This window comes from Sabethes cyaneus, chromosome 3 (genome assembly GCF_943734655.1).
Source record: "Sabethes cyaneus chromosome 3, idSabCyanKW18_F2, whole genome shotgun sequence".
NCBI lineage: Eukaryota > Metazoa > Arthropoda > Insecta > Diptera > Culicidae > Sabethes > Sabethes cyaneus.
In genome coordinates this window covers 115,089,390-115,114,341 of record NC_071355.1, presented here as the reverse complement: position 1 = coordinate 115,114,341, position 24,952 = coordinate 115,089,390, and the positions used below count along the sequence as shown (strand labels likewise).

At 41.0% G+C, this 24,952-nt stretch overlaps 1 protein-coding gene across 2 annotated transcripts in view; it reads right to left on the bottom strand.

Moving 5' to 3' along the window:
- Positions 1-24,952, bottom strand: part of LOC128744040 (GAS2-like protein pickled eggs) — a 595,332-nt gene that overhangs the window by 303,752 nt on the left and 266,628 nt on the right. For both annotated transcript variants that reach the window (XR_008412350.1, XM_053840783.1), the window contains exons 5-6: positions 17,110-17,228; positions 10,377-10,624 (exon numbers count right to left, since the gene is read on the bottom strand). Coding sequence is in view for 1 of the 2 variants with exons in the window: in XM_053840783.1 (XP_053696758.1) it covers positions 10,377-10,624; positions 17,110-17,228 (367 nt within the window). In the remaining variant the exon portion in view is untranslated. The remainder of the gene's footprint in view (positions 1-10,376; positions 10,625-17,109; positions 17,229-24,952) is intronic.

Genomic DNA, 24,952 nt, shown 5'->3' with positions numbered 1-24,952 from the left:
GGGGTCAAAATTAAGGCATTTTTTTTAATCAAAGCTCTACAGTATCTAAACAAACAAACATAGAGGTATACTATATTCATCAAAGTTGTGTATTTTTACTATTTATACAATTTTGTAATACATGAAAAAGGAATACAACAATTACAAAAAGAGCTAAAATAGAAAAAACTGATCTTACAAATTCATATACAATAAATAAGATTTTTCTCTCTTCGCTTAATAGATAGAAGGTTACTGTATTCAACAAAATTTCTTGTAATAATATGTTCTAAAACTTTGCAGAATACATCAATGTGTTATATTGAAACTGAAGAAAAATAATTTTTTTATTTCACTTTTAGGGGGATTAATCAAAATTTAAATTGCACCAGACGATAGAACTTTCAATTTTAAGAAATTCTTCCGAAGGTTCCATAAACTTAAAACCAAGTTTTCCCAGTCAAAATTCTAATGCGCATGTCATTTTGGCTTTGGGCCATTGTGCGCGCGAATAACCGAATTACAAAAGTCGGCGCGAGTGTTGGAGGGTTAATATCTTTTGATCGGCAAAACCGATTCTTCTGAAATTTTGCAGATATATTTGTAGCATTAAAATCTCTAATTAGATGCCAAAATAATTCAAACTAGATAAATCATCTTAGATGAAATCGTTATAAATTATTGTAAATTTTAATGTGTTGTATTCAATTGATCATAACTTTCAAATTAAACGTCCAATCAAAAAACAAATCAATAGTGATCTATTAGGTTATGTTAGCTGTAAAATGAAACTAATAGCGTCTTAATCGGTTTAGTCATTTCTAAGAAACAGGCGATAATTATTACCTTGTCAAAACAGGTTTTTTAAGCATAACTTTTAAACTGATTGTTTGTTTTCAATAAAATGTATCCGAAAAATTTAGTGTTAACAAGAGCTTTCATTCGATACCAAGATCGTTGAAATCGGTCATTTGGGTCCGGAGAAAATCGTGTCACGTAATTTTTACTTTTTTACTTATAACTTTTAAACGAAATGTCGGACCTCGAAACAATTCAATAGTGATATACTAGGCAAAAATATCTTTCAAACAAAAGTAATAGCGAACAAATCGGTTCTGCCATCTCCGAGAAATAGGCGATAGAAAAGTTGCGCCCCGCACATACATACACACATACACACACACACACACACAGACATTGCTCAGTTCGTCGAACCCTGTCGATTGGTATATGTGGCTCGGCCCTCCGGGCCTCGGATCAATTTCATGTTTTTCGACCAATTCCTAAACCTTTGTTATAGTATAACAAAGGTAAAAAGGTGGAAAAAATGGTAATTTTTGGAACCACACTGACTCAGAAAAGAGAACCCTAAGTACCAAATAAAAATACGGATTTAAAATTTACTGCAAAGGAATAAGTACACAAAATTTGAATAAAACCGGAGCATTTTGAATTTCGATATGTCTTTTCTCATAATATTGCTGAGTTGACATGCTTTATGGCTAATAGTTGGTATGAATAAAATGAGTCCTATGCGTAAAATAACGCTAAAATAATAAGTAATTGAAGAAAATGATTAATATTAACTATATTTTTTGTTCATTTAAATTATTTTAGAGCAATTTATTTTTCCCCAAATTTGTCTACTTTCCAAATACAGTGGACCCCCGTTCGTTTAAATGATTCCTCATGCAAACTAAAGGGGTTGGTTTTTAATTTGAACAACTGGCAACCCTAAATATGCTGGAACTTGTGTGAACTTGTCGCCCTACTCTTTGTTATTGTTTTGGTGTTTTGATTCAGTTGAAAGTTGGAAGCAGCGAATATTTCATTCTCCGATCGATTTTCTATCATAATCGTTGGGAAAACGCAATGTGAAACAGATTAAACACGCTAGATCAGTACAAACAAATCGCGTTTATGCGCATTGTCTGCATAAGCAAATGATGTCATGTTGAGAATGACATTTGAACCATTTTTAATTTGCACGTCGTGCAAACCAACGGGGTGCAAATTAAAAACGGTCAAACGAACGGGGGTCCACGGTATATCTACCAAAAATTTTCGGATGGGTAGATAAAATCGGTAAACCACTGTATATATATATATATATATATATATAAATCCAAAATATAATATAAATATCCAAAAATTTTCGGATGGGTAGATAAAATCGGTAAACCACTGTATATATATATACTAGCTGACCCGACAAACTTCGTATTGCCACAAAATAACCTGTGTTGTACATAAATCATGAATCTCGGATGATCTTTGTCACAATCTCGAGTTTTGCAAGTTTCTGTGGAGTTCAACCTTAAATGATTCATTTTGGCAGTTACGTAACTATGAAAGCATCCCAGGTAATTAATAAGCATCACCAATGCTATTTAAATGTAGGCCAATAAGCATTAAAGTCGCCTTAAATGATAATTAAATGCTATTTTGGCAAAATATACAGCTACTTTACTGATAACCTTCTTATAGAGCTGACAATGCTAATTCACAGCTAATTACCGATACGAAGAATTTGAATACAATTTTAGATGCCAATTTACAACACCTATGCAGTCAAAAACATAATATACAACAACGTGCAGTATAAAATGCCAGATACGCTGATTTGCTGCTTATGTTAATGCTTATTAGTTACCAGGAATGGGTAGTTTAATATACAAATTATACAGTAAAGTAGAAAACAACTCCCCTGTCCCCTCATTGCATAGCCAGAAAGCGGATAGTAATATTCGCCATGATTGTTCAACATTTCGCCGAATATCATTTCGCGAAAAACGTTAAGTGGAATGTACCATTTCACGGAAAACTTTTTTGTGGAAAGTCCCATTTCGCGATCCTCTCCTTACTCGCTGACGCTCGTTCCAGGAAACCCAGGTAGACCTAGGAAAACAAATAAACCTAGACAGTAGTGATTTCTGCGGGGAGTTGCCTCCCCCCAGTGGGCGGCGCTTCCGACGGCGGGTCACCGGCAACACTCGCGGCCGTCTCGTCCTGAATGATCTAGTGTTACTATAGATAGCTTTTGTGGTCTTGTTATTGACTAATGCTTTATGGAAGAGTCTCGAATTTGTAGAGTTCGATTAGTTTTTGAGTTTCGCAACAAAATCTGTTTTATTTGTATGAGAGTCCATATCCCCCTACCACAGGGGTGAGAGGTCTCCAACTATAATAAAATAAATTCAAGACTCCAAAATCTCCCACATGCCAAATTTGGTTCCATTTGCTTGATTAGTTCTCTAGTTATAAGGAAATTTGAATTTCATTTGTATGGGACCGCTTCGCCCCCCCCCCTAAACAGGGGAGGGGTCTTAATTCATCATAGAAAAAATTCTGCCCCCTAAAAGCCCCACATGCAAAATTTGGTTCCATTTGCTTGATTAGTACTCAAATTATAAAGAAATTTGTATTTCATTTGTATAGGAGCCCCCCTCTTAAAAGGGAAGAGGTCGTAATTCACCATAGAAAAAAATCTTGCCTCCAAAACCGCTTACATGTCAAATTTGGTTTCATTTGCTTGATTAGTTTTCGAGTTATGAGGAAATTTGTATTTCATTTGTACAGGAGCCCCCCCTCCTAAAGTGGAGAGGGGTCCTAATTCATCATAGAAAAAATTCTTGCCTCAAAAAACACCCACATGCCAAATTTGGTTCCATTTGCTGGTTTAGTTCTCGAGTTATGAGGAAAGTTGTATTTCATTTGTATTGGAGCCCCCCTCCTGAAGTGGGGAGGGGCCCCAATTCACCATAGAAAATATTCTTGCCCTCGAAAACTTTCACATGCCAAATTTTGTCCCGTTTGCTTGATTAGATCTCGAGTTATAAGAAAATTTGTATTTCGTTTGTATAGGAGCCCCCCCTCCTAAATTGGGAAGGGGTCCCAATTCATCATAGAAAAAATTTTTGTCTCCAAAAACACCCACGTGCCAAATTTGGTTCCATTTGCTTGATTAGTTCTCGAGTTATAAGGAAATTTGTATTTCATTTGCATAGGAGCTCCCCTCCTAAAGTGGAGAGGGGTCCCAATTCATCATAGGAAAAAATTTTGTCTCCAAAAACACCTACATGCCAAATTTGGTTCCATTTGCTTGATTAGTTCTCGAGTTATGAGGAAATTTGTACTTCATTTGTATGGAAGCCCCCCCTCTTAAAGGGGAGAGGAGTCATAATTCCCCTTCTAAAGAGGGGAGGGGTCCCAATTTACCATAGAATAATTTCTTGTCACCAAACACACCCACATGCCAAATTTGCACATGCCGACCGTCTCGTCCTGAATGATCTAGTGTTACTATAGATAGTTTTTGTGGTCTTGTATTGACTAATGTTTTATGGAAGAGTGTCGAATTTCTCGAGTTCGATTAGTTTTTGAGTTTCGCAAAAATTTCTGTTTTATTTGTATGAGAGTCCATATCCCCCTACCACAGGAGTGAGAGGTCTCTAACTATCGTAAAATAAATTCAAGACTCCAAAATCTCCCACATGCCAAATTTGGTTTCATTTGCTTGATTAGTTCTCAAGTTATAAGGAAATTTGAATTTCATTTGTATGGGAGCTTCCCTCTTAAAAGGGGAAGGGGTCGTAATTCACCATAGAAAAAATTTCTGCCATCTAAAACTCCCACATGCCAAATTTGGTTCCATTTGATTGATTAGTTCTCGAGATAAGAGGAAATTTGCATTTCATTTGTATGGAAGCCCACCATCTTAAAGGGGAGATGGGCCATAACTCGCTTTCTAAAGAAGAGAGGGGTCTCAATTCACCATAGAAAAAAATCTTGCGTCCAAAACCACTTACATGTCAAATTTGGTTCCATTTGCTTGATTAGTTCTCGAGTTATGAGGAAATTTGTTTTTCATTTGTATAGGAGCCCCCCCTCCCTCTTAAAGTGGAGAAATCCATAGAAAATATACTATAGAAAATATTCTTGCCTACAAAAACACCCACATGATAAATTTGGTTCCATTTGCTTGATTAGTTCTAGAGTTATGAGGAAAGTTGTATTTCGTTTGTATGAGAGCCCCCATCTTAAAAAGGTAAGGGGTCCTAATCCACCATAGAAAATATTTTTGCCTCCAGAAACCTCCGCATGCCAAATTTGGTTCTATTTGCTTGATTAGTTCTCGAGTTATGAGGAAATTTGAATTTCATTTGTACAGGAGCCCCCCCTCCTAAAGTGGGTAGGGGTCCCAATTCATCATAGAAAAAAATTTTGTCTCCAAAAACACCCACGCGACAAATTTGGTTTCATTTGCTTGATTAGTTCTCGAGTTATGAGGAAATTTGTATTTCGTTTGTATAGGAGCCCCTCCTCTTAAAGTGTGGAGGGGTCCTTATTCACCATAGAAAATATTCTTGCCCTCGAAAACTTTCACATGCCAAATTTTGTTCCATTTGCCTGATTAGTTCTTCAGTTATGAGGAAATTTGTATTTCATGTGTATAGGATCCCCCTCTCCTAAAACTGGGAGGGGTCCCAATTCATCATAGAAAAAATTTTTGTCTCCAAAAACACCAACATGCCAAATTTGGTTCCATTTGCTTAATTACTTCTCGAGTTATGAGGAAAATTGTGTTTCTTTGGTACAGGAACCCCCCCTCTTAAAGTGGGGAGGGGTCTCAATTTACCATAGAATAAATTTTTTTCACCGAAAACACCCACATGCCAAATTTTGTTCTATTTGCTTGATTAGTTGTCGAGATATGCAGAAATTTGTGTTTTATTTGTATGGGAGCCTCCCCTCTCACTGGGGGGAGGGGTTTCTAACCATCACTAAAATCTTTCCTGGCCCCAAAAAACCTCTACATGCATATTTTCATGCCGATTGGTTCAGTAGTTTTCGATTCTATAAGGAACATACGGACGGACGGACAGACAGACAGACAGACAGACAGACAGACAGACAGACAGACAGACAGACAGACAGACAGACAGACAGACAGACAGACAGACAGACAGACAGACAGACAGACAGACAGACAGACAGACAGACAGACAGACAGACAGACAGACAGACAGACAGACAGACAGACAGACAGACAGACAGACAGACAGACAGACAGACAGACAGACAGACAGACAGACAGACAGACAGACAGACAGACAGACAGACAGACAGACAGACAGACAGACAGACAGACAGACAGACAGACAGACAGACAGACAGACAGACAGACAGACAGACAGACAGACAGACAGACAGACAGACAGACAGACAGACAGACAGACAGACAGACAGACAGACAGACAGACAGACAGACAGACAGACAGACAGACAGACAGACAGACAGACAGACAGACAGACAGACAGACAGACAGACAGACAGACAGACAGACAGACAGACAGACAGACAGACAGACAGACAGACAGACAGACAGACAGACAGACAGACAGACAGACAGACAGACAGACAGACAGACAGACAGACAGACAGACAGACAGACAGACAGACAGACAGACAGACAGACAGACAGACAGACAGACAGACAGACAGACAGACAGACAGACAGACAGACAGACAGACAGACAGACAGACAGACAGACAGACAGACAGACAGACAGACAGACAGACAGACAGACAGACAGACAGACAGACAGACAGACAGACAGACAGACAGACAGACAGACAGACAGACAGACAGACAGACAGACAGACAGACAGACAGACAGACAGACAGACAGACAGACAGACAGACAGACAGACAGACAGACAGACAGACAGACAGACAGACAGACAGACAGACAGACAGACAGACAGACAGACAGACAGACAGACAGACAGACAGACAGACAGACAGACAGACAGACAGACAGACAGACAGACAGACAGACAGACAGACAGACAGACAGACAGACAGACAGACAGACAGACAGACAGACAGACAGACAGACAGACAGACAGACAGACAGACAGACAGACAGACAGACAGACAGACAGACAGACAGACAGACAGACAGACAGACAGACAGACAGACAGACAGACAGACAGACAGACAGACAGACAGACAGACAGACAGACAGACAGACAGACAGACAGACAGACAGACAGACAGACAGACAGACAGACAGACAGACAGACAGACAGACAGACAGACAGACAGACAGACAGACAGACAGACAGACAGACAGACAGACAGACAGACAGACAGACAGACAGACAGACAGACAGACAGACAGACAGACAGACAGACAGACAGACAGACAGACAGACAGACAGACAGACAGACAGACAGACAGACAGACAGACAGACAGACAGACAGACAGACAGACAGACAGACAGACAGACAGACAGACAGACAGACAGACAGACAGACAGACAGACAGACAGACAGACAGACAGACAGACAGACAGACAGACAGACAGACAGACAGACAGACAGACAGACAGACAGACAGACAGACAGACAGACAGACAGACAGACAGACAGACAGACAGACAGACAGACAGACAGACAGACAGACAGACAGACAGACAGACAGACAGACAGACAGACAGACAGACAGACAGACAGACAGACAGACAGACAGACAGACAGACAGACAGACAGACAGACAGACAGACAGACAGACAGACAGACAGACAGACAGACAGACAGACAGACAGACAGACAGACAGACAGACAGACAGACAGACAGACAGACAGACAGACAGACAGACAGACAGACAGACAGACAGACAGACAGACAGACAGACAGACAGACAGACAGACAGACAGACAGACAGACAGACAGACAGACAGACAGACAGACAGACAGACAGACAGACAGACAGACAGACAGACAGACAGACAGACAGACAGACAGACAGACAGACAGACAGACAGACAGACAGACAGACAGACAGACAGACAGACAGACAGACAGACAGACAGACAGACAGACAGACAGACAGACAGAAATCCTTCTATCTTTGTCTGTCTGTCTGTCTGTCTGTCTGTCTGTCTGTCTGTCTGTCTGTCTGTCTGTCTGTCTGTCTGTCTGTCTGTCTGTCTGTCTGTCTGTCTGTCTGTCTGTCTGTCTGTCTGTCTGTCTGTCTGTCTGTCTGTCTGTCTGTCTGTCTGTCTGTCTGTCTGTCTGTCTGTCTGTCTGTCTGTCTGTCTGTCTGTCTGTCTGTCTGTCTGTCTGTCTGTCTGTCTGTCTGTCTGTCTGTCTGTCTGTCTGTCTGTCTGTCTGTCTGTCTGTCTGTCTGTCTGTCTGTCTGTCTGTCTGTCTGTCTGTCTGTCTGTCTGTCTGTCTGTCTGTCTGTCTGTCTGTCTGTCTGTCTGTCTGTCTGTCTGTCTGTCTGTCTGTCTGTCTGTCTGTCTGTCTGTCTGTCTGTCTGTCTGTCTGTCTGTCTGTCTGTCTGTCTGTCTGTCTGTCTGTCTGTCTGTCTGTCTGTCTGTCTGTCTGTCTGTCTGTCTGTCTGTCTGTCTGTCTGTCTGTCTGTCTGTCTGTCTGTCTGTCTGTCTGTCTGTCTGTCTGTCTGTCTGTCTGTCTGTCTGTCTGTCTGTCTGTCTGTCTGTCTGTCTGTCTGTCTGTCTGTCTGTCTGTCTGTCTGTCTGTCTGTCTGTCTGTCTGTCTGTCTGTCTGTCTGTCTGTCTGTCTGTCTGTCTGTCTGTCTGTCTGTCTGTCTGTCTGTCTGTCTGTCTGTCTGTCTGTCTGTCTGTCTGTCTGTCTGTCTGTCTGTCTGTCTGTCTGTCTGTCTGTCTGTCTGTCTGTCTGTCTGTCTGTCTGTCTGTCTGTCTGTCTGTCTGTCTGTCTGTCTGTCTGTCTGTCTGTCTGTCTGTCTGTCTGTCTGTCTGTCTGTCTGTCTGTCTGTCTGTCTGTCTGTCTGTCTGTCTGTCTGTCTGTCTGTCTGTCTGTCTGTCTGTCTGTCTGTCTGTCTGTCTGTCTGTCTGTCTGTCTGTCTGTCTGTCTGTCTGTCTGTCTGTCTGTCTGTCTGTCTGTCTGTCTGTCTGTCTGTCTGTCTGTCTGTCTGTCTGTCTGTCTGTCTGTCTGTCTGTCTGTCTGTCTGTCTGTCTGTCTGTCTGTCTGTCTGTCTGTCTGTCTGTCTGTCTGTCTGTCTGTCTGTCTGTCTGTCTGTCTGTCTGTCTGTCTGTCTGTCTGTCTGTCTGTCTGTCTGTCTGTCTGTCTGTCTGTCTGTCTGTCTGTCTGTCTGTCTGTCTGTCTGTCTGTCTGTCTGTCTGTCTGTCTGTCTGTCTGTCTGTCTGTCTGTCTGTCTGTCTGTCTGTCTGTCTGTCTGTCTGTCTGTCTGTCTGTCTGTCTGTCTGTCTGTCTGTCTGTCTGTCTGTCTGTCTGTCTGTCTGTCTGTCTGTCTGTCTGTCTGTCTGTCTGTCTGTCTGTCTGTCTGTCTGTCTGTCTGTCTGTCTGTCTGTCTGTCTGTCTGTCTGTCTGTCTGTCTGTCTGTCTGTCTGTCTGTCTGTCTGTCTGTCTGTCTGTCTGTCTGTCTGTCTGTCTGTCTGTCTGTCTGTCTGTCTGTCTGTCTGTCTGTCTGTCTGTCTGTCTGTCTGTCTGTCTGTCTGTCTGTCTGTCTGTCTGTCTGTCTGTCTGTCTGTCTGTCTGTCTGTCTGTCTGTCTGTCTGTCTGTCGGGATCCTCACGCCCCATTAGGGGGGTCGGGATACCTAAACCCCACACCCTGACTTATCTTCTCAGGTGTCTGATAGTACCGTATCTTCTAAGGTGCTCAGCAGATTTCCCAACTCGTAAAATATATATATATATATATATATATATATATATATATATATATATATATATATATATATATATATATATATATATATATATATATATATATATATATATATCGTGTATATCGTGTAGATTCCGTGTCACCCGCAGAATCCGCCAAACATACGCCAACAAAACTAAATTAAACTGCAAACGTAACACAAGTTGTTTGCAAAGTAAAGCAAACAAATTTAAATACCTCTGCTGTCAACGACTGACTGACTCATCTATATGCTTTTACGCGATTTCATGGAAAACCTCATCCTCTGCGCGCCAGGCTCATTAGTATCTCTACTGTGTTACCTGACACATAACGAATATACGTTATATACGGGGAAGGGTCTCGTACCTCACAAACTTTGTGGTTTTTCGTTTAATTGGTCATAAATTCGAATAGAGCATACAAATATCAACTATATAACATAAGAAATTACATGTTTACTCCAAAAATAAAAGCATAAGAGATTTTAGAATTTCGGAAATAGGGGTTTGTTATGAGTCAGGTAACATAGTAGTAGTGTAGCTTGTACGTGATTAGATTTAACTTCCATTTCTGTTCTGTGCTTACGTTAGTTAACGTAAGTTTTATATGAACTTCTCGGTTTTAAAAATTACATCTAAGAGAAATGACGGTAGTTTTGAGGAAAATTTGAAAATAAAAGCATGTACATACCATTTCATCTAAACTTTTTAAATCGTTTGTGATGATTTGTTGATGTGGACCATACATTAGCATGGGGCTACAGGTGTCATTTTCTTCTTCACTCTCAGAATCGAATAAATCCATTTCTACTCCTGTTACGGAGATACGAACATTGTCATCAATTTTTACTTCACTGCAAATGGCATTGGCTTTATTATCAGCAGCAATCTCTCTATCGATTTGTCTTTCCATTTGAACCAACATCGGGGCAAGCATACCTATAAAAACAGTTATGCATGAACTTGTTGATTATATAGTCACTATACAGGGGTTAGACAAAATGAATCTGGATAAAATTTTGATGAAATTTAAACGGCTCTAACTTCTATAAAATGAGACATTTTTAGATGACACCAATTGCATTCGAGGGGAAAATTGTTCTAGTTTATTTTTAAATAGGGGAGAGACGTCAAAAGTGAGACACTTTTTTCCAAAAATTTTAAAAAATTTTTGGTGATAGCTACCAACGAGCACTTTAATCCATTTAAAATGTATATCCTTCTAGTTGTCTGAAAAAAGGTTCTAGTCGTTTTGGTCATATGCTAAATTAGTTACAGCCACAAATATGAAGGTGTCGTTTTGTCACACTGTTCCCTACTAGGTGGGAAGAATGAGACAACGAGTATTGAATGCTGAGATTCAAATTTGAATTCAGTTCAAACAATATTTTTTGGATATAAAGATAAGTTTAGAGGCCGTGCTGTTTATTGTGTGTAAAAGGATATATTATTGTTGAGTATGATTGAAAATTCCGACTATTTCCACATCAACAAATATATTTATATGAAGGACTAATCCTAGTCAACTGGACTTTTAACTAACACTTCAGAATTAATTTGAAGTCAATTCATATAGATTGATTGACAATTTAATAGAAACAAATTTGAAAAAAAATCGCATAGTGTGAGCATTGCCTGTGTGTCTCAATGTTTCCAATAGAAATGTTTTATGAAAAATAGTGAAATAGTGGTGTTAGTAAACAATTCGATTGTCATATTTTTTGTATTTTTATCTCTCATTACTATGTGATGTCATGTAGTAAATTCAATTTGGATTTAATATGCGGTTTGCTGGGGTATGAAATGGAGAGAGTTACCTGGAAGGAGCGTCAAACATAGCTCTGGCTCTCTCAAGCTCCCACCTGGCGCCTCCACGCAGATCTAAGTCAAATGATGACGGTCGATGGCCTTACCCGGAAATGCTTCATGTACTTACTGAAGCAGCTAAGCTAGGAGGTGCGAACTAGAGCGCCTGTTCTCCAGGTGAGGGGCGGCTCACACAGCGTCTGTCTCGTAACGGGCGGCTGAATATGAAATGCTGTATCCCGCAAGCTATACCTAAGATGGCAGACCCATCAGCGGGATGTAGGTATCGCGACCCCGGTGAGGTAGTATACCGAAAACTCAATTACCACGAACAACGAACAAAGAAATTCAGGACGGAACAATCGGTATAGGACACGGCAAGGGACAAGGAAACGATTAAGGGATAACGATTGGAAACTTGGTACCTGGAATGTCCGAACTCTCCATGAACCGGCATGGAACAAGGAACCGGGGCTGGCTTGCTTGCTCGAGAGCTGCATCAACTCGGAGTGGAGATCGCTGCTATTCAGGAAGTTCGGTGGCCAAATTCCGGAGAAAGGGAGTTCCGTGCAGTAGACCCTATTGCAGGCACTTCTTTTAAGTACCACATCTACTACAGTGGCGGTAAGAAAGCTGAACATGGAGTCGGTTTCGTAGTGTTGGGAAAACAAAAGCAACGAGTTATCCGGTGGAGGCCCGTAGATGACCGTATATGCGTGTTGAGGATTAAGGGCAAATTCTTCAACTATAGCCTAATCAACTTATACGCACCGACAAATGATAAATCCGATGATGCTAAAGACGAGTTTTACGACAAGCTTGAGAGGACCTATGGAGAGTGCCCAAAACACGACGTGAAAATCATCATCGGAGATGCAAACGCGCAGATCGGGAGGGAGGAATTCTTCCGTCCAGTTATTGGAAGACATAGCCTGCATCTGTCGACCAATGATAACGGTCTGAGGCTCATAAATTTTGCCGCGGCCAGAGGGATGGCCATCTGTAGCACCTACTTTCCACGTTTGAATATTCGGAAACAAACCTGGAGGCATCCAAATGGAGACTCTAGCTCTCAGATCGATCATGTCTTGATTGACGGTCGACACTTTTCGGATGTTATCGATGTACGGTCTTTTCGTGGACCAAATATCGACTCTGACCACTATCTCGTAGTGAGTAAGATTCGCGCAAGGCTGTCGAACACGGCGAAAGCTCGCACTGAAAGGACGCTGCGTTTCAACATCCAGCGGTTAACGGCAGACGGCGTTGCAGTGGAGTACGCCAGGAAGCTTGACCAGCGAATCGCAGAACAGCAGGTAGAAGAAGAAGATATAAATGGGCTGTGGAGGAACATCCATGGTGCCATCCAAACAACAGCGAGAGAGGTGGTAGGCACGACGCGTGGAAGACAGCGTAACAGCTGGTTTGATGCCGAATGCCAGAGAGTGACAGACGAAAAGAACCAGGCCAGGAGTCGCATGCTCACTGCGGCAACGCGTCAAAACAGAGAGAGATACAGAGAGACTAGAGCTGCGGAAAAAAGAATCCATCGTCTAAAGAAACGCGAGTACGAGGAGCACGTGCTTGCCGGCGCAGAGGAGCGATACGCCAGCAACGACACACGGAGTTTCTATAAAACGGTGAGAAGCAGGAATTTTGCCATGCCTGTGATGTGCAATGATAGTGCTGGCAACCTGCTTACCGACAAAGCGGCGGTAGCAGCCAGGTGGAAGGAGCACTTCCAGACACTATTGAATGGAGAGGTAAATGAGGAGATCAGCAGGGACAGGATAGAAATTGTAAGCGATGGTCAAGCTGTGGAGCCACCAACACAGGAAGAGGTTAAGAAGGCAATCAGTGAGCTGAAAAACGGTAAGGCTGCTGGGAAGGACGGTATCCCGGCTGAACTTCTAAAAGCGGGGAGCGAGCGGCTGTACCAAGCAATCCACCGGATCATTGTCAGGATCTGGGAGGAAGAACAAATGCCGGAGGAGTGGTTGGATGGCCTCATTTGCCCAATTTTCAAAAAGGGACATCGAATGGAGTGTAAAAACTATCGAGGAATTACATTGCTCAATTCTGCCTACAAGGTGCTTTCCCGTATCCTGTTCTGCAGACTGAGACCGTTAGCGGAGTCCTTCGTCGGCGAGTACCAAGCGGGTTTTCGTGAGGGTCGCTCCACGACGGATCAGATGTTTACCCTGCGCCAGTTGCTAGACAAGTTCCGGGAGTACAACTTGCAGACACACCATCTGTTTGTGGATTTTAAAGCGGCGTACGATTCAGTTAAACGAAATGAGCTGTGGCAGATAATGCTAGAACATGGTTTTCCGACGAAACTAGTTACGCTGATTCGTGCGACGCTGGATGGATCCAAATCATGCGTTAGAATAGCGGGTGAGACCTCAGCTGCTTTCGTGACGTTGGATGGACTGAAGCAAGGGGACGCACTCTCTAACCTGCTATTCAACATTGCCTTGGAAGGTGCATTACGAAGAGCAAACGTGGAAAGGAATGGAACTATCATCACGAAATCTCACATGCTTCTTGGTTTTGCGGATGACGTCGATATCATCGGAATCAACCGTAGAGCAGTAGAAGAGGCCTTTAGGCCCTTTAAAAGGGAAGCAGCGAGATTGGGACTTACCATTAATACCGCCAAAACGAAGTACATGGTTGCTGGTAGGGAACGTGGGAGCTCAAGTGGTGTTGGTGCCGAGGTGGAGTTAGATGGGGAACGATATGAAGTAGTGGAGGAATTTATATACCTTGGTACACTCGTGACATGTGACAACGATGTAAGCCGCGAAGTGAAACGACGAGTTGCAGCCGCGAATCGGGCTTTCTACGGATTACGTAGCCAGCTGAAGTCCCGTAGTTTGCAAATTCGCACAAAACTGGCGCTCTACAGAACACTAATCCTCCCGGTGGCCCTTTACGGACACGAATCATGGACGCTAAAGGAAGCTGATCGGCGAGTGCTTGGGGTTTTTGAGCGTAAAATTCTGCGATCTATACTTGGTGGCAAAATGGAAAATGGAGTGTGGCGCAGACGCATGAATCACGAGCTGTACCAAGTATACAAATATGCTGATATAGTGAAGGTAGTGCAATGTGGCAGGCTGCGGTGGGCTGGACACGTGGCCAGAATGCCCGATGAAAGAGTAGCCAAAACTATTTTCAGCAGAGAACCAGGAAGAGGCCGTAGACTCCGAGGCAGACCCCGCACCCGGTGGGTGTGTGCTGTCGAAGACGATGCACGTTCAGCTGGTGTTCGTGGGGATTGGAGAACGGCAGCCCAGGACCGACGGTACTGGAGGACTATAATTCGTTCGGCGCAGGATCGGTAACGGACCGTTGCCACTAAAGTAAAGTAAGTAATGCGGTTTGCTGTTGAAAATCACCTGAAAATGATTGCATCAAAATTTACTTTGACCCCCCCCCCCCCCAAAATTACTTTTGTTGAAAACTATATTTCGAGGATCTTGAATGTTTTATGGCGAAGTTATTCCCGTTGTCTCACTGTTCCTGCTGTCTCACTGTTGACTACTCTCCCCTATATTAAAATTTGCAGTAATGAGTGATTACTGGAGATATTCCGGGTTGTACAGGGTATGTCAAAAACTGACTTCTTTCATAACTTGTAACTTTTTCTGTCATGGACATTTAATATTATCCATATTTTATCTATAAATTAGATTTCATTTGCAGTCGATTGGTGAAAAGAGAAAAGAGAACAGAAATCCGTCGATAAACAACCGAGATATGGCCATTTCAGTGAAATCAGTTCTGGAAATATTGCCTTTATGGGTATTTTAAAACATGAACGCAACCATACCAACATGGATGTCAAGCTTAAAGAATTTACGTGGGTTGAAGATCCTGAGGTTTGACATCCATATTGCTATGGTTTCGGATATTTCCTAAAACGACCACTTCCGCCGGGATACCTAAGACCTGCTCCAGGGTTGTCATGGCAAGCTGTGGACCTGGAAATGTTTCTAGTGTCAGTGGCTCATAAAACCTTATTAAATGTTATACCGTGTACCCCCGTTGGTATGACCTTCTTTAATCTGAACATTTTTAATTCGTAACCCGCTGGTATGAACGCGTTCACATTAAAAACCGATCAAGCGTCATACACAATTGACGTTAAAGTTGACCGGTAAATTGAAAAAAAAACAAAAAAAACTTAATGCGTTTCCTCTTGTTTAAGAGTTTTGGCAATATAGCTCATATGGAACTTGCCTCTCTCCAGCACTTAAAATAGACCATTTTAGTCGAATCTGCCTAGCCAATCACCTCTTCTACAAACCGGACGTTTAGAATTCGCGCATGTTTGAAATGTTTTCAAAACGTTTGTTCGTCAAATCAAAACAACAAGTTCATAGGGTGAGCGTCTTGCGCGAATGTGAAAATCAATAGAGTTACCAATATTCAGATTAAAAATTAACTCGCCCAATCTGAACCAGGTGTTTTTCATATTAGCAGGGGTTGAGTGTACTCATAATGATATGGTTTGCGTTATGTCCTAAAATGGTCAGAGTAATAGATATTACTGTTATTGATTTCATGAAAATGGGCGTAACACGGTTGTTTCTCGACAGATTTCCGTTCTCTTTTCACCAGCCGACTGGAAATGATGTCTAGTTTTTCGATAGAATATGAATATTATTCAATTTGCATGACAGAAAAAGACCCAAGCGATGAAAAAAATCAGTTTTTGACATACCTCTGAACAATCCGGAATATCTCTGGTGTCCATTGGCTACTGCGAATCTTAGAATATTTTAGAATGACTAGAAAAATATTCCCATCGATTACAATTGGCTTCATCTAAAAATGTCTTATTTTATTGAAGTTAGAGCCGTTTGAATTTCGTCAAAATTTTGCCTGTCTCGATCATTTTGACTAACCACTGTATATATAATCTGGCGGATACAAAATCGGGAGTCAATTTGAATGTCAAAAGCGGAACCAATCGTTTTTCAAGTTTCGAAATCTAGGAGCGATCTTAAGAAACACATTTTATTTACATACACACTTAAAAAAAAGCGCCGAAGTCGGCTAAATTTTGCCGAGATTTGGACAGCCGAGCGTTCGGTAAAATTTTTATGATGCCAAACGTTAGTGAAGATCCGTAAACGTCGATTTGCAAAACCGAAATTTTCACCGAACGCTCGGCTGTCCAAATCTCGGCAAATTTTGCCGAGTTTTTTAAGTGTGTAGAACTATTGCTGATTGCAAGAAAAAATGTACCATCAAAAGTGCGAAATCGCTCATAAAAATGCGATCCTGCATTAAATCGTTTCGGTATCTTCGGCGCACTTTTTCGTTATATTTCAAGCAATAAGTGCGCCCAGTGCGCCTAAAAGGCCGAAGCGATTTAAGCCAAAATAGCACTTTTATGATCGATTGCGCACTTATTGATTGGACAATCTTCCTTGCAATCAGCAATATTAATTTTCAACAGCGACTGGCGAATATTTTCTGTAAAAAGCTGCACAGTCCTCCATGGTACTAAATTTGATTCCAAAAATCTGGCCAATTTACCTGGTTTGCAATCCGCCGAACTATATATGTAGTAACTATAGATGGTTAGTGTGAAAATGACATACCGAATTTTGCTCCACGTCGGGCGACTTCCAAAAGACACAGTATAACATGCTTCTCATTTTTTCGCATAATTAAGTCATCGGTTTCAAACAGCAGGCATTCAAAAATTTGTAAACTTTTCCTGTAAACATAAAATAATAGATCTTTTAAGAGTTCGTTGAAGTAGCTAACTACTTTGACTTTTCCGACGTTAACAGTTCTACCCATAAATGAAAAATTGGCTAATATGCCATTTTTTCCAAAATTGAGATCATAATGTCACATTGTAACATGTCGTGGATTTTACGCCGAAATTTAGATAATATATTTGATTTTAGTAATCAGTTGTTTAATGTTTGCTCAGCTCGACTAAAAGATTTGCTCGAACGTGAAAAGTTCACGTTCAAATTATTTCTGGTAACGCCGGAATGTAGACCACGCTCATACTGTAAGTCGCGTGCGATGAGTTATTCTAATTGTACGCGTGAAATATTTCGTATCATGAAAGTAAAGCTCGATAAAACATAAATCGGCAACGACCACTAGATGTCACTTTAGTAGTATGCTGCTGAAGGTGTGCAAGAGAAAATAAGGTACTCATTTCGCCATACTTAAATTAGTTTATCCGTTTAGTGGGCGCAGCCATGCTGTCTAGAAACCGCCAAAATTTAAATAAAGGGTCTAAGGTTTCTTTATTAGAATATTGAAGCTACTCGTCCATTTCGCTTGCGTATCGGCTGGTGAACAGAAGTTCTCAAAAGTGCTATTGAGCTGTATTAAGTTTAAACGATTATTGTGCTATTCGAATTTAAAATAACCAAAGGGTTATTGTGTTTTTTTGAATAATTTAACCAAGGTACCAAAGCAGTTAAGCTAATTGTGAGTGAGTTTAATTAAAGGATTTATTTTACTGTAGCGCACGGGGTTGATCACTTCAAATTTATTTAAACTTATTGTAAATATTAAATATTTTTAGTCGGGTACTAAATATATTTACCATGCATGCATATGTTTTCTGGCCACCTTGTCTATTGAAATCAGTATAATTTATGATAGCAAAATTATTGAAAACAAAAGTGTAAAAAGCAGCGATATAGCTTATTATCATTTACAATATATCGGTAAGTATGCGAAACGGTAGAGATGAAATAACGAAAAGTAGCATTTGTGAAAAGTAGCATGGTAGAGATGAAATAACGAAAAGTAGCTTCAAAAACTTAAAATATTCTATCATAGATTCCATTGCTACTGGTCAACGGTTCAACTGATCACAACGGTTAAGCAAATAATTTTAAACTCTGACCACAGAACTAGATATGCAAATTTTTCTAGAACATCAGGACTTGCTTAAATCATCCCGTACAGCAAACATTTCATGCTCTGATTCTAGAAGAGAGAATGTAATTCAATTAGGTAAATGATATTCCATATTTTACATGTTGGTGGATGTCGGAATCTACCCCGTAACAAAGTGACAGTTATTAACAGTTTCCCATAACACCCGCCAGTGTCAAAAATGTCCCGACGATCGTTTTTACGTGCCGGTCAAAATTGACGCACCTTCGATTTCCAAAGGAAATGTTAATTTTTGTTACGTTAAATGTGAACGCAAAAAGCTGTCTGGACAACGATTTGAAAAGTGCGTATTGATTATTTCAGCATTGTTTCATGTTTTCGGTAAAACTATTTGAATTCTTGGTGGGTTGTTTGATTGATTTGTTTACAAGATAAAAAGCGGTGTTTATTACAAGATTGTCACTCTTGTGTACGAGTTGTCTGCTCTAAAGTATTTAAATATTGCGTGTTTCATTGAAAGTTATCCGCTGCGCAATTCAAAATGAAATGCTCTTTCATGATTGCTGGATCGATTTTGTCATTAACAGAACAAGTTAAGCAAAATTCAAGAGTAAATCAAAGCAATAGATGTTGTAAGAAGTATTGAGTAGAGATTTATTCACGTATAGCAGTTTATTAACACGTCTTGTTTACTCTGCTAGCATTCTCAGACTGCGGGTAGAGAGATAAAATATACGGATTGTACTCTTGAAGGGAATATTCATAACCTACGTATATGGGGAGCGTTCCTGATCTACGACCTATAATATTACATATTGCAACATCTTCTCTTCATTAGCAAAAACAAAAGTATCAGTTCATCACATAATCGGTAAATCGACTCGGCATCTTCACGTTACGTTTCGGTCGCTGAACAGAAGTTATTGAGGTAGAAATCTCCTCCGTTGCTGGCTGGGAAACAGAGTGAGGATTCGGGACACTCACTATTCCTACTGGGTCATCAGGTATTTTATCCTTGTTACCTGAAACATTTGGAGAAGATTCTTTTGATAACGGAATATTCCTTATTGCTATATCTGGAGCGGCTTCAGGGAAACTAGATTGAATTACTGGCGAGTGATTCTCGATTAGTTGCGTAGGCGTATGGGGTTCATTACGTGGCTTTAAATAAATCCTATCTCTACGATACTGTTTACCATCGACGTCGACGACGTAAGACCTTTCATTCCATTTCTTGCTTATATCACCTGCGCTCCAAAGCTTTGACGTATCAGGGTGCAACTGTACGTACACTGGTGAACCGATCTCTAACTCTGGCAGCTGCTGAGTTTTCTTATCATAACATTCCTTTGCACGTCTTCTGTTATTTTCGATTTTACTTGGAACGTTCTCTACAACTTTCGGGCATAGACTATCGATTGTCATGGGGACACCACATCGCGTACTTCTTGAAAATAATCGTGCAACAGGGCTCGATGCGATCTTGTTGGGAACGTTTCGCCAATGCAGCAGCGCGTACCAAAAATCGGTTTTTGACTCTTCTGCCTTCTTCATCAAGCCTTTTGCTATTTTGACTGCTGCTTCAGCCTTGCCATTCGCTTGTTGGTGATGAGGAGACGACGTTGAATGAAGAAAGTCCCAATCTTTTGCAAACTGAGTCCATTGCTTGTTCACAAAATTAGTGCCGTTGTCCGATATTAATATTTGGGGTCTTCCGTGGCGAGCAAAGTTCATTTTGCAGACATTAATCGTAGACTGGGGAGTCAAATCCTTAAGCTCATCGACTTCAAAAAAATCGGAGTAATGATCGACCGTTACTAGAAAGGATCGCTTCTTCCCACGGTAGCTGGCGAAAAATACATCTGTCGACACTATTTGAAAAGGATATAGTGGTATCTGATGGCTTTTCATAGGAGGGGCTGCCTGTGATGCTCCGTATTTGGCACATACACCACAATCTCTAATTGCTTCCTTTATTTGTAGACTCATCCCGGGCCAGAATATGTTAGCTCTGGCCAAATTTAAAGTTGATTCTACCCCATTGTGACTGATATGAACCTTATTAATCATTTTTTTACGAATGGAAAAAGGAATGACGATACGGCCATTTCTAAACACAAAACCGTCTTCGGCGGACATTTCGTGCCTATATTTGAAGTATACTTTCACCGCATCCGGTACTTTATCTATAGAAACTGGCCATCCATCTTGTATGTACTTTATTAATAGTTGCAGGGAAAAATCACAGGTTTTTTCTGCCTGAATTTCTTTTAAACGCTCGTCCGATACTTTCAAAAATATTTTAGAGTCAATTTTTTCGATCTCGTTGAAAATGCGGTATATATTTTGTTTTTCAGGCACGAGTGGATTGTCAACATCGCTGGGCGCTCTGGATATTGCATCCGCCACAATGTTATCTTTTCCGGTTACATATTGAATACTTAAATTGTACCTTTGCAAACTAAGCAACATATGCTGCAAACGACGTGGAGCAGCTAATAGAGGCTTCTTGAAAACGTTTACTAGAGGTTTATGATCGGTTCTGACAATTGTCTGCACATTCCCAACAATAAGTTGATCGAATCTTACACAAGCGAAGAGAATTGCCAATAACTCTTTTTCTATTTGCGCGTAGTTACGTTCTGTCGCAGATAGAGTTCTTGAAGCATAGCCAACTACGCCTCCTTGCTGGAAGATTGCCACCCCAAGTCCAAACGAACTAGCGTCGCATTCGATAATCAATGGTGTATTAACGTCGTAATATCGCAGAGTGCTAGTATCACTAAGTAGAGATTTAACACGTTGAAATTCCTCGTCTTCTCTTTTCGTCCAAACCCACGGCTCTTTATCTGAAATCAGTCGTCTCAATACGGTCAAATTAGCACTTAGGTTGGGGATAAAGCGACTTAGATAATTAACCATTCCGATAATTCTCTGTACTGCTTTCCTATCAATAGGAGTCGGATAGTTACGAATGGCTGATATTTCACTTTCGTCCGGTTTCAGGCCTTTGTCAGTAAGAATGTGACCATAGAACTTAACAACAGTCTGGCAAAGCTTCATTTTACTTCAATTGAGTCTGACATTATTAGCTTGGAGGCGTTGAAAAAGCTTGAGGAGGAAGCGATTGTGATTTTCCAGGGCTTCAGCCATCGTGTCACCTGCTCCATAAACTAGCAAATCATCTGCGATAGCTTCTACACCTTCTAAATCCTGAATAATTTCCCGAAGCTTCATTTGAAATATGTCAGGAGCTGGAGAAACTCCGAAGGGGAGCCGAGTCCAGCGATAGCGCCCAAAAGGGGTCCAAAAGGTGGTCAAACGACTGCTTTTGTCATCAAGAGCGACATGCCAGAAACCCTTTTTTGTATCTATTGTGGAAAAATTTTTTGCCTTACCGAGCTCCGGAAGAATTTCATCGATGGTTGTGAACTGCAAATATGGTCGCTTCAGGGCCTTATTCAACGGTATTGGGTCGAGACAAATTCTGACGGAGTCCTGGCTATCACGTTTAACAAGCACAATATTGCTGACCCACTCAGTATGTTGTTGCTCTTTCACTATTACTCCACTGCGTTCTAGAGAATTAAGTTCTTTTCTCAGTTTTTCGCGCAAAGCGATTGGAACCCGTCTTGGATGTTGAATTGACGGTGGTACATTTTCGTCTACTTCTAATGACACTTCACCGGGGAATTTACCATATCCATTAAACAATTCACTGTACTGCTCAACCATGTGAGACGTTTTCACGCGATACACTTGTAATAGATCTTTGTCGGAAATTGAACTTGAGAGTGTAACTGATTTACAAAATTTTACGAATCCAAGAGCTTTGCACGCTTTCGCAGACAGTAATGGCTTATGATGTACATCGACCACTTGCAAGATCAATTGATATTTTCGCCCATTTCGTTTACACGGAACTTTCACTTCTCCTAATACAGTAATCGGATTACCACCGAAACTTTGAAGGCGGTAATTAGAGGGATAAAGAACTGGATTCTTATCACCACTGGCTTCAACTAACCAATCATATCCAACTAGGCTTGTATTCGCACCCGTATCTAAGTCACACTTTACTTTACACCACTTTTTTTCCAACAAACATGTTCAGTTCCGCTAAAACATGGCCTCCCGAGTCCGAATGATCGAAAATTTTTCCGATAGTAGCTTCTTCTTCTGAACTTTCATAATTAGAAACAAATTCACTGCTTGAAGAATCACTTTCGTTTGAATCGCTATGCTTCGATTTTATTTTCTTCACTTTTTTTTGCTTCTTGCTTTTCTCCCGACCCATCTTACACGCTTTTTCAAAATGGTTCTTTTTACCACAGCGCTTACATTTACGCCCAAACGCCGGACATTCCCCTTTAATAAATGCGTGCCAATCACCACAGAACTTGCACTTCAAAGACTTTTTCTTAATTAAATTCACGTCGGCATTCGGTTGCTCTACGGAAAGAGTAGGTGCGTGCTTTTCTGCGACCTCTTCAACGCGACACATATCCACAGCCTTTACCAGTGTAAGGTCTGTTGCTGTTAACATTTTCGTACGAAGTTTTGGCCATTTATTAGACTTTGCGATTTTATAAATTAACAAATCGTTCTCCAATGCAGCAAATCTGCAAGGTCTGGCGAGCACTTTCAAACGCGTTGTATATTCGTCGATGCACTCAGATAGTGACTGTACTGCCGAGAAATATTCCAGAAAGTCCACCAATTTGTTTCTCACTCTCACTACTTTTTGTTTGATCGCGGTTAATGCCATCTCAGGATCACTTTGCTGCTGTTCGGTGAGCTCAAAGTTGAAATACTTTTTCAGAGCGTTCTCACCAATCACTGAAAGCAGCACACTGGTTTTCTTCTTATTTTCTCGCTCCGACCACTTATCCATGCCGACCGCCGTCGCATAGTTACGCCAATTCTTCTCGAAAAAATCAAAGCTCTCTTCCATATCACCATCAAGTGATAGATGTGGAGGAAGAGGAAGTGAAGAAGGAGACTGTGCATGTTGTTCTGCTTCTGGCAAAACCCCCGGCCGCAATGCCTTCATAGCATTAACCATCGCCAAAAACGACTGGTGCTGCTGTTCCATGAATCGATTAAACTGTTCTGGATCCATATCGAAATTTCAAACGTAACCCGGCACGGAAAAAATATGGCTGCTAATTGTTCACTCTAGTACAGGAACAATGAATAACACTTATGATTTTTCCGCCGTCCTCTGTTTTAACGAATTCACGACGATATAACAATGACGCCGAAAATTAATCGTATTCAGCTCACCCCACTTCTGACACCATGTTGTAAGAAGTATTGAGTAGAGATTTATTCACGTATAGCAGTTTATTAACACGTCTTGTTTACTCTGCTAGCATTCTCAGACTGCGGGTAGAGAGATAAAATATACGGATTGTACTCTTGAAGGGAATATTCATAACCTACGTATATGGGGAGCGTTCCTGATCTACGACCTATAATATTACATATTGCAACAATAGAGATCGTTGCAGTTGTACAAAAAACACTCTGTTACATGACAGAACCAAATAGAGCATGTTATTATGACAGAAGAACCAGGTATGCTGCTATTGTCATTACCACGGAAACGTTTTGATACTTGACATAATGTTGTCAGTTCGTAAAATACTCTATTGAAATAATAAACCAATTCAGATCTTATATGCACAAGGGATTTTTTGCCAAAACAAATGATAATAAACTCTTTCTTCGATATTTACGCCGCTTTCAAACATCTGTCGTGAACCATGAACCAGCAGTTTTAGGTACGTTTGATTAGTATGGGAGCTGTCACATTGTTACCGGGTTGGTCGGAATAGTGAGTTGTATTATGGTGTTGCGCATGGACGTCCTGGTGCCCTTAATGCTCTACTTTCTAACAAGACGAATTCGCGTTGACGGCATTAAACGATCTCTTGCACACTCATAGAAATACCCGTATGTACGTGTGGGTGAAAATCTACCAAAATGTTCCAATTCCGCTTCACCCCTACAGTAGACTTTTGGAGGTGGCAGCAGCTTACGTTCGTCAACGCGAATTGCGTTAGGTTGCCGAAATTTGAGTTTGCAGTGTCTGTTGAATTTAAACATGACGACAAAGAAGAGAGTAGATCTTTATTGGTTGATTCATGAATATGATCTAGAATATGATAGTGTTTTCGGCACAATTCAAGAATGTATATCATTAAACCTTACTGCCAAAATAAAATTCGCTTGATTTACTAGGAATCACGTTTAATCGCCGGCATCAAATAACTCTTCACTATCTACTGGAAAGGTATGGAACGACTAAGTGTGGTATGGCTATTTCTAAAATATTCATTTAATTTATTTATTTATTCAGGACAATCTTAAATCTGGCCCTATTTAGGACAATTTACATATTCAGGAGTAAACTGTACTCATGACAGAGCTTGTGGCAGTGTAGGGTTACCTTTGCCGGGTGACACTGGCAATTGTGAATATGAATATGAATATATGGTACTACCACCTGCCTTAGCAGAACATCCGTTCATAGCAATGAGCCTATCATGTCAAAAAGAGTTGAAC